This window comes from Tachysurus fulvidraco, chromosome 14, assembly GCF_022655615.1.
Source record: "Tachysurus fulvidraco isolate hzauxx_2018 chromosome 14, HZAU_PFXX_2.0, whole genome shotgun sequence".
NCBI lineage: Eukaryota > Metazoa > Chordata > Actinopteri > Siluriformes > Bagridae > Tachysurus > Tachysurus fulvidraco.
Window position 1 is genome coordinate 25,631,649 of NC_062531.1, and position 10,000 is coordinate 25,641,648.

The following is a 10,000-nucleotide window of genomic DNA, read 5'->3' on the forward strand; positions in this document are numbered from 1 at the left end:
GTTAGTGTTATAACCTTCAGTATTTTTACGTCAGCATTTATAATGCATTATAACCGTATATTTCATATATACAGTCCAAATATAAGACTATATATCTGTTTTAAGGATTCAGAGTGAAGTTTGTGACATTTAATCATTCTGTTCAGGTTGTACGGTGAGTAACTTACCTAAGATTGGCGTTCATAAGGATACTTAACACAACAACTGACATAAAGCTACATGAGTCATTATAAAGGTTTATTCCAAGAAGCATCAGGTCTCATGTGAAGTTGACGTAGATTAATGATGACATACTGTATGTTGGTCCTATGACACTTTACAGACTGACTTCACTGTTTTCAATTTCATGATGACTGACTTCTGGTCATTCATTATGTGTCATAAGAATGTAATAAAGGGGTTAATAGAAGCTGAAAAAAGGTGACATGTTGATCTAAAGTGACTGTTGAACTCCATGAAGCCACAACGTGAATATAACCTGAAACACTGTGACATAGTGGCAAGCTTATAACCCGGAGCATTAGTAATAACAGCTTTATGTCTTCTTATGTCACCTCTGGTCCTTTAGTAAAGTATAAATTGTGTCATGACACCATAATGACACAATTATGCATTATAAACGACCTTTTACACACACATGAGTCCTTATGACAATGTCATGACACCATAATGACTATTTTTATTTTATTATTAACTTTTGTTTATAATAAATACTTACACGCAGGTTATGAGCTCATAATGACAGGGTTATGAATGTTTTCACTGCAAACTATGTTTCACTGTGAAGAACTGTTCACATTTCATCACGTATCTCTGTGTGAGTGTGTGTGTGTGCATGTGTGTGTGTGTGTGTGTGTGGGGGGGGGGGGTGATGAGTTGATGATGGTAGAAATCTCCCTCTGTGTGTCGGAGGATTTGTAGTGCCTCAGATCTGGAACGTTTATATCTTATCCCGGCGAGCGAGAAGCTTAAGACCCTCGTATGTGGGCAAATCCCCGTTTGCATGGCTGTGTCTATAATGGAGCTTTCTGATTGGCTGGCTGCGGTTTAATCGAGCTTCTCCTGCTCAGTCCAGCAGAGCTCAGAGCTCAGAGCTTAACCTCACGCTGCTTGAAATGTCAGACTGATAAAGAGCCACGTGGATCCTGCTGAGGAGATCCAGGCTACATAAGAAGGGTCAGCGCTTTACCATGCAGATTTGCTCCCAGTTGCTTTATAAGAAACAGCGAGAGCCGCGAGACAATTTCAGAGAGACTATTTCTTCTTCACATCAATTCAGGAACTTCTGTAATGTTATAGATGATATGTAGCTTTAAGGCGGTTATATTATAGATTATAACACGCTTACGATGCATCGTTAGCGCATTACGAAGTCTGGGATGATAAGTGGTCAAATAAATGATCTGAGTAATTTTCTGTTACTGAGTCACAGATGACCTCTTCTCTTTTTTTCGTCTTCTCTGTCTGTCCTGTAGGAGGCGCTGATCAGCGCTTGGCTGCAGTTCAGCGACGGCTCCATGGCCCCTCTGGACCTTTACGACCCGGATCATTTTGTGCTGACGGTGACCTCTCTGGACGAGGAGGTAGTGAGCGTGAATCAGGACGCGACCGGGCGCTGGCCCGTCGTGTCGGCTCAGGCCGAGGGTCAGGGCCCGCTGCTGCGTGTGGAGATGAACGTCCATGAGTCGTGTCAGAAACTCAAACCTCGCCGCAGCGTGCTTGCTGCTGGAAACTGTCACGTCCGGGTGAAATACGGCCACACGGAGAGCGTCTCGCAACCCGAATACGGAGACGACACCGAGAACCACCGGCAGAACCTGAACTTACCCGACCGAACCGGGATGGAAGGCCATTACTTCTACAGCTCCATTTCCAACATGGACGAAGACGGAGCAATGAGGAGAATCACCACGACAACCAAAACAGAAATCATCCGAAGAACTAAGGGAGAAAAACTCTCCAACGACGGCAGCCAGATATCCAACCTTCCTATCGATTTCTCCGATTTCCCGGCACAAGTGGACCTTCCTCGGGGACACAGCGTCTACGACGACGACTTGATTCAGAACAACCGAGGACTCTCGGACCTGGAAATAGGGATGTACGCCTTGTTAGGGGTCTTCTGTCTGGCTATCCTGGTCTTTCTTATTAACTGCATTTCCTACGCGCTGAAATATCGCCATAAGGAGATGAGCATCGAAGGACAGGAGAGTCTGAACCATGCGCATGACTGGGTGTGGCTGGGAAACGAGGCAGAGCTTCTGGAGAGTCACGTGAGCCTGTCGCCTCAAACAGACGAGCAGATCACGATCATGGACTCCAGCATCGGCGGGCTGGAAGAAGGGAGCCTCCTGCTCAACGGCGGTTCCTTACAAAAGAACGGCCACGAGCGGCAGGAGCACCGCGGAGCCGAGAACAACGGCGGGAAAGACGGCAAAGGAGATTCGCCCACCACCAAGAGGAAGAGAGTAAAATTCACCACGTTCACCACTATCCCGGCCAGCGAGACCGATTCGGAGGAGCCGATGGAGGAAATAAAGTGGGTGTGTCAGGACGTGGACATGGGAGAGTCCAAAGAGCTGCAGAACTACATGGAGCGGCTAAACGACAGTGTTTTAAAAGACGTGGCGTAGTCGGCGACGTGTCGGCACCGCAGAACTCACCCTTATGCCTTCAACATAGAGTCAGGAGTCAGTCACGGAAACATCACAAGCTCTCTGAGATCCGGAACGAAACTAAATCCGACATCCCCGCGTTTGTCGGACTCTCAGATCGACACGGCAGCTGCCGAAGGACTCGTTACCTGACGCCATGGTACTCGCGGCAAAAGAGTTTTTAAATCAACGTAAAAAACAAACATCTGACTTTGACTTATTGTTCATTTACTGTTCATTTATTGCCCTTCACTTTGTTCCTTAATCCTCTTCATTTATAAACAAATTTATTTTATCATTTTCTAGATTAAAAAAAAAAAGAGAGAAAGCATTGCCAAGCTTGCAGATTCTCCACACACACACACACACACACACACACACACACACACACACACACACACACACACACACACACACCGATGAGTGTAATATTAAAGCATACTGTACCACTGTAAATAAAGTGCACACAGAATTGTTTTGACAGACCGGATGTCCTCCCGCATCTCCTTCTTTCAGCTCGTACGCGACCCGTCGGACCTCGTGTCGTTCTCAGCAAAGCACAAACGCCGAACTCCGGCATCCGAGGAGTTAAAACGGATTCTGTGTATAAAATATAAACACGGTATTCACCTCATCTTCCACCTCAGCAGACTAAATGATCCCATCTTTTCCCCTCCACGTCCCGTTTAAACCCGTTTAAATTTTATTCCCCAAACCTTTGGTATGCAAACGCTTCCATTGCTCCAAGCATCTGACACAAGCTGTTTCCAGCCAGATAGTGAAAAAAAAAAATCATCTCTGCTCTAATTTAATCATTTGTGACCGGAACAATTTTCATAATGAAAAAAAAAAATCCGAAGTTAATTTAAATCAATTATAAGTCCGGCATCGTTGGAGCAAAACAGCAGGAAGCTGAACAGTGAACCGAGGACGAGCCCGAAAACTGCTAGAGATGTGGAGCCTGGCATGGAAAAACATGGGAAACAGAGTGTTAGAACAATCTCAGGTCCATCAGGTTTGGATATTTGGACGTCGGCATTTTTATGAGTCGTATACGCTGAATTTGTTTATATGAAAACATCCTCATGAACCTCGCTTATTAACTGCTGAGTGAAAACATAAAACAGACCTATGAACACACACACACACACACACACACACACACACACACACACACACACACACACACACACACACCGTGAACACACACCCGGAGCAGTGGGCAGCCATTTATGCTGCGGCGCCCAGGGAGCAGTTGGGGGGGTTCGCTGCCTTGCTCAGTCGTGGTATTGCCGGCCCGAGACTCGAACCAACAACCTTAGGGTTAAGAGTCAAACTCTCTAACCATTAGGCCACGACTTCCCACGACTTTACCAAGTGCAAAACAAAACATCACCTGAACACAGAAAAGATGTAGTGAAGGTCTGGAACCCTGTCATAACAGTCATAGGAATAACCAGTGTACAGTAGGACTGCAGGACTTTCAGGCTTTTCTGCTCAAATAGCTATTTTCTGCCCTATGTTTAGACTCCAGAGTGTTCAGGTTGTGTTCTGCCCTATGTATCTGCCCTACGTTTAGACTCCAGAGTGTCCAGGTTATGTTCTGCCCTATGTTTCTGCCCTATGTTTAGGCTCCAGAGTGTCCAGGTTATGTTCTGCCCTGTGTTTCTGCCCTATGTTTAGACTCCAGAGTGTTCAGGTTGTGTTCTGCCCTATGTTTCTGCCCTACGTTTACACTCCAGAGTGTCCAGGTTGTGTTCTGCCCTGTGTTTCTGCCCTATGTTTAGACTCCAGAGTGTTCAGGTTGTGTTCTGCCCTATGTATCTGCCCTACGTTTAGACTCCAGAGTGTCCAGGTTATGTTCTGCCCTGTGTTTCTGCCCTACATTTACACTCCAGAGTGTTCAGGTTGTGTTCTGCCCTATGTTTCTGCCCTACGTTTACACTCCAGAGTGTCCAGGTTGTGTTTGAACACATGATGAACTCCTTTATCAGCCCCTGGTTCTTACTCTCCTGATTCTTCAGTGGTCTTACATGAGGAAAGGCTCAGAAGCAGACCAGCTCCGTCTCACACAATCTCCCCTGCATGAAGAACCAGACTTTCTTCCACACGGATGGTGAACACACACTGACTCAGTACCTCAGTACCTCAGGTTCAGCTGCTTCGACTCTGAAGATTTATTATTAATTTCTATGAAGCGATGAGAAAGATTTGACATCTTCATTAGCTTTAAAGTCTCAATCTGTCCACCTTCAGCATGGAGTTTGTCTGTACTTGTAGAAGACTTCCTGTCCCTTTCTCCCCCGTACACTACACACGTCTCCTTCGTTCCCAGAACTGCCTCTCTGTGGCTCTCTGTGCCTCTCTATGGCTCTCTGTGCCTCTCTGTGGCTCTCTGTGGCTCTCTGTGTCTCTCTGTGGCTCTCTATGGCTCTCTGTGGCTCTCTGTCCCTCTCTGTGCCTCTCTGTGGCTCTCTGTGGCTCTCTGTGTCTCTCTGTGGCTCTCTATGGCTCTCTGTGTCTCTCTGTGGCTCTCTGTGGCTCTCTGTCCCTCTCTGTGCCTCTCTGTGGCTCTCTGTGGCTCTCTGTGCCTCTCTGTGGCTCTCTGTGCCTCTCTGTGGCTCTCTGTGCCTCTCTGTGCCTCTCTGTGGCTCTCTGTGCCTCTCTGTGGCTCTCTGTGCCTCTCTGTGGCTCTCTATGGCTCTCTGTGGCTCTCTGTGTCTCTCTGTGTCTCTCTGTGCCTCTCTGTGGCTCTCTGTGGCTCTCTGTGCCTCTCTGTGTCTCTCTGTGCCTCTCTGTGCCTCTCTGTGGCTCTCTGTGGCTCTCTGTGGCTCTCTGTGCCTCTCTGTGCCTCTCTGTGCCTCTCTGTGGCTCTCTGTGGCTCTCTGTGCCAAGCGGCTCACATTCCCTGGATGCATTTCAATCACACTTGTTCTGTATGTGATTAGCTGTGAAGGGAGAATTTTCAAGTCTGGAGAGTCGAATACAATCTATTCGTCTTGCAGTCTGTCGTCGTACGGATAAGGGAAGGCACGTCGGGACGGTGCGGCGACTCCGGACTTTAGAGAGTCGACTCATCTGTTACACCACAACGTTCTGTGATCATTTGGTGTGATTAATTGATTCGTCATGACGACGCCTGACCGGAATAACGGACGCACTTCGCTATTCCTCCTCCGGTCCACCAGAGGGAACCCTCATGGCGATAAACAAACGTCCGGGTTTTCTGGACATTTAAAGCGTGTACACGTTGACACACAACATGGCAGTTTACTCTTAACGCTTCCTACCCGTTATTTTGTCTCTGTGCTTGAGCTCGTTCAGTCCTCTGGATTCTTACCCATTTTTGTTCTGACTTTTATGTTTTTTGACATTTTCTGACTTCAGGTTATTGATTTCTGTGCCTAGATTTACAGACCTTGAGTTTACCTGCTGTTTTGGATTCATCCTCTTGCTCTGTGTTTGAAATAAACAGCGTTACGTCCTGCTACGTCCTGCTACGTCCTGCTACGTCCTGCTATGTCCTGCTACGTCCTGCTACGTCCTGCTACGTCCTGATTCCGCTAAACATCACTTGAATTATTCTGCTTTAGTCGTCAGGCGTCGGCCTCCTTGTCCTGATTATAATAGCGGTAGGCTTTAGATACGACCCGTGTGTGTGTGTGTGTGTGTGTGTGTATGTGTGTGTGTATGTGTGTGTATGTGTGTGTGTATGTGTGTGTATGTGTGTGTATGTGTGTGTGTATGTGTGTGTATGTGTGTGTGTGTGTGTGTGTGTGTGTATGTATGTGTGTATGTGTGTGTGTGTGTGTGTATGTGTGTGTGTGTATGTGTGTGTGTGTATGTGTGCGTGTGTGTGTGTGTGTGTGTGCGTGCGTGTGCGTGCGTGTGTGTGTGTTACGACAGAACTCTAAAGAAGTACAAACTCCCAGAGAACGCTGTGTTTTTTTCCCTCCCGTTGTTCTGACTGTTTGAGAGAATTAATGAAAGCACTGCTGTATGTTAATGTGGCATTTTGCTGATAATCTCTCAAGCTGAATTATTGCAAGTGTTCAGTACACAAATGCCAGCATTTGTCTAATTAACCTGCGCCGGATTTCCCCGGGCGTTCGGGGAAGAGCGTCATATTTCCTCTTTGCTACCAATTACTGTGACGTTCCTATTAGTTTTCGGTTCGGAAACGGTCTTTATGTTTATGAAGAGGAGAGTCGACGGAGACGAGCCTTTAACACCGGGTCACGAGACATTACACAACACTCGCGCTAACTAGCGAAAGCTGGACTCGTTATTCACTCCCCAAATTCGTGATACGCTAACGATGCATCGTAAGCATGTTATAATGTATAATATCACCCCTTAAAGCTATAAAATACGATCCTCGTTAATACGCTGATGACTTTTATAGCATTTCAACAGACAACGTTTCATGTTTGTAGCCTCAAACCCTGGAGGTGACAGGAAGTGACATCACTGAACATCAATGAACATTAATACTACTTTGAGATTAAACCTCATACTGTTCCTTCATTTTCTACCGCTTATCCGAACTACCTCGGGTCACGGTGAGCCTGTGCCTATCTCAGGCGTCATCGGGCATCGAGGCAGGATACACCCTGGACGGAGTGCCAACCCATCACAGGGCACACACACTCTCATTCACTCACACACACACTCACACACTACGGACAATTTTCCAGAGATGCCAATCAACCTACCATGCATGTCTTTGGACCGGGGAGGAAACCGGAATACCCGGAGGAAACCCCCGAGGCACGGGGAGAACATGCAAACTCCACACACACGAGGCGGAGGTGGGAATCGAACCCCCAACCCTGGAGGTGTGAGGTGAACGTGCTAACCACTAAGCCACCGTGCCCCCCCCACCCCCAATACTGCTCAGTTTGCAGTAAATGATGTCGTTTTAGTATTTTCATAAGAAAGAGCGCGACGTGAAAGCGTTATTACATCATAACACACAAGCACCAATCAGATTGCAGCGTGTAAGTGAAAGCAAAGCTGATTTCTAACCAGGAAGCTGCGTGTGTTCAGCGTCGGGGTTTTTTTCTGTTTCATTAAAGAGCTTTTTTTTAAAAAACATTTAATACGTAAAAAAGCCACATCGATCAGTTCGCTCTTTATTACAGCAGAACGTATCGTCTGTGAGACTCGTCTAAAAAAGAGATAAGAGAAATTATTCCCGCTTGTTTGCTTTTATGGGTGCTAATAAACGTGTAATAATATCTGAAACAGCGGAGATGAATGAAGCTAATCTGCTGCCACTTTGGAGTCGACCGAGCTTCAGTGCACTCTGATGTTCCTTTATAAAGAACTTTCTCTGCTCTGTTGCGTCTCAGATACGAGTCCAGCTTCACTTCTGACGTTTAGACAGAAAAAAAAAACTGTTTGATATCCAGAATAAATGGAATCAACACTTCCTCTGATTCAGGGTTTAGTGCAGAACTAAAGCTCGCGTGTGTGTACGAGGTGAACGAGGCGCACGAGGCGAACGAGGCTCTTATGGATCGTTTCCATCTGCGTGTGTTTACACTCCTTTCTTTTCCGCCTCTCTCTCTCTCTCGTCCTGAACGAGCCGGTCGGTGTGATTACAGACACGCCTCCGTCCATTACTGCTGCTTCAACGGAGACAGGATTGAACGAGTGTGTCGACTCCATCGGAGCTCTCCGACTCCGTCCGTTCCAAACTCTCCAAACTTCCTGCCCAGCAAACTTTCTCTCTGTCACGACTCGCCTCCTGTCTCCCTCACACGCAGCAGCCTGATAGATGACTGTTTTCTTTCTCTCCGTCTCCGTGGTGACTCTCGGCACCGGGCTTGATACGGAGGGACCGTGTGTCGCTGTGCAGGCAGCGAATCACGACACGCGGCTCGTGAAGTGTGAAGGACGGAGAAATTTTACTGTCACAAAGAGCGAGGGGAAGATGGATGGCAGTCGGCTTGTAATTAACGCACCGTCATGTTCCTCTTTTGATTTCATCTTCGCGGCGGTGGCGAAGCGAGAGGCCGTCTCGCCACACTGCACAACGCTAAATGATTTTCTCTCTTTATAGAGTTTCACTAACTTTTTTTCCCACCTTCTCTCGACTCGCCTCGCCTCGTCTCCTGAACCGAACGTACGGATGTCCTGCGGGGGAAACGTTCCTGACGCCGCCGTGCAGACGCGTGTTAATGAGGTCTGTGATTAGGAAACGCGTCTGAGGCCTTGTGTCGGAAACCTTCATCAGGTTGGAACTCGCTGACGTTAGAAGCGACGTATTAGGGGCCCAAGCACTAAAGTTTTTATTTCATACCAGAGATAAATTTTATTTATAGAGTTTTATAGAATTCGTTTATTATTGAATTGATTGATGTAAGAAGCCCAAGCCTGGTTTATTAGGAGCACAAAATTCAGTCCTCTTGGTTTGAAAAACTCATAAGAAACTTTTATGTAATAATGTTGCTCAGTCATATTGGTGCGACATTAGCATTGACTCCGCCCACTATTGTAGATATATTACCCAATGGTCTCTACTACATTAGTATGTGTGTGTGTGTGTGTGTGTGTTAGATGGAAGTGAAATCAACACAGACACTAATAAATCTTTCATCTTTCTCCCCCTTGTAGTCTCTCTCTCTCACACACACACACACACACACACACGCACACACACACACACACACACACTTTAATTACTTTTCCTCAGACTACCTCACAATGAGTCGAACACAACTTACTTCTTCTGCCTGATGAAAACAAATATCACTGACTTTTATTTCATTTGTTATAAATGTAGAAATCAGTGAAACCAGTTGTACAGAAACCTGCAGGGGTCAATGTTAGTAATTATTAACTTAATAATAATAATAATAATAATAACAATAACAATAATATCATCATCATCATCACCACTAACCTGAGCAACAAGCTACTACACAGCTTTGGGGAAAAAGAGAGGAAGCATGTCTCATGTTCATGAAGTAGTTTGTTGTCTGATTTGTTACACACACAGAGAGATGATTTTACTGCTGATAAAATCAGACAGATAAGCATCCTAAACAGAGGATGAGAGAGGAGGGGGGGTGAGAAAGAGAGGGGGGGGAGTGGGAGAAAGAGAGAGAGAGAAGAATAGAGGGAGCGAGAGAGAGAGGGAGGACAAGTGGGAGAAAGAGAGAGAGAGAGAGAGAGGAATAGAGGGAGCAAGAGAGAGAGGGAGGACAAGTGGGAGAAAGAGAGAGAGAGAGGAATAGAGGGAGCGAGAGAGAGAGGGAGGACGAGAGAGAGAGAGAGAGAGAGAGAGAGGAAGCGAGAGAAAAGAGAGAGGGGAAGAGTGAGAGAGAGAGGGGGGGAGT

General features: G+C 46.5%; 1 protein-coding gene across 1 annotated transcript in view; it reads left to right on the forward strand.

Moving 5' to 3' along the window:
• The window catches only part of si:dkeyp-14d3.1 (transmembrane protein 132C), a 31,677-nt gene extending 28,437 nt beyond the window's left edge, over positions 1-3,240 (forward strand). The window contains exon 5 of the mRNA XM_027142920.2: positions 1,476-3,240. Coding sequence (XP_026998721.1) covers positions 1,476-2,633 — 1,158 coding nt within the window. The 3' untranslated portion in view covers positions 2,634-3,240. The remainder of the gene's footprint in view (positions 1-1,475) is intronic.
• The last annotated feature ends 6,760 nt before the right edge of the window (positions 3,241-10,000 follow it).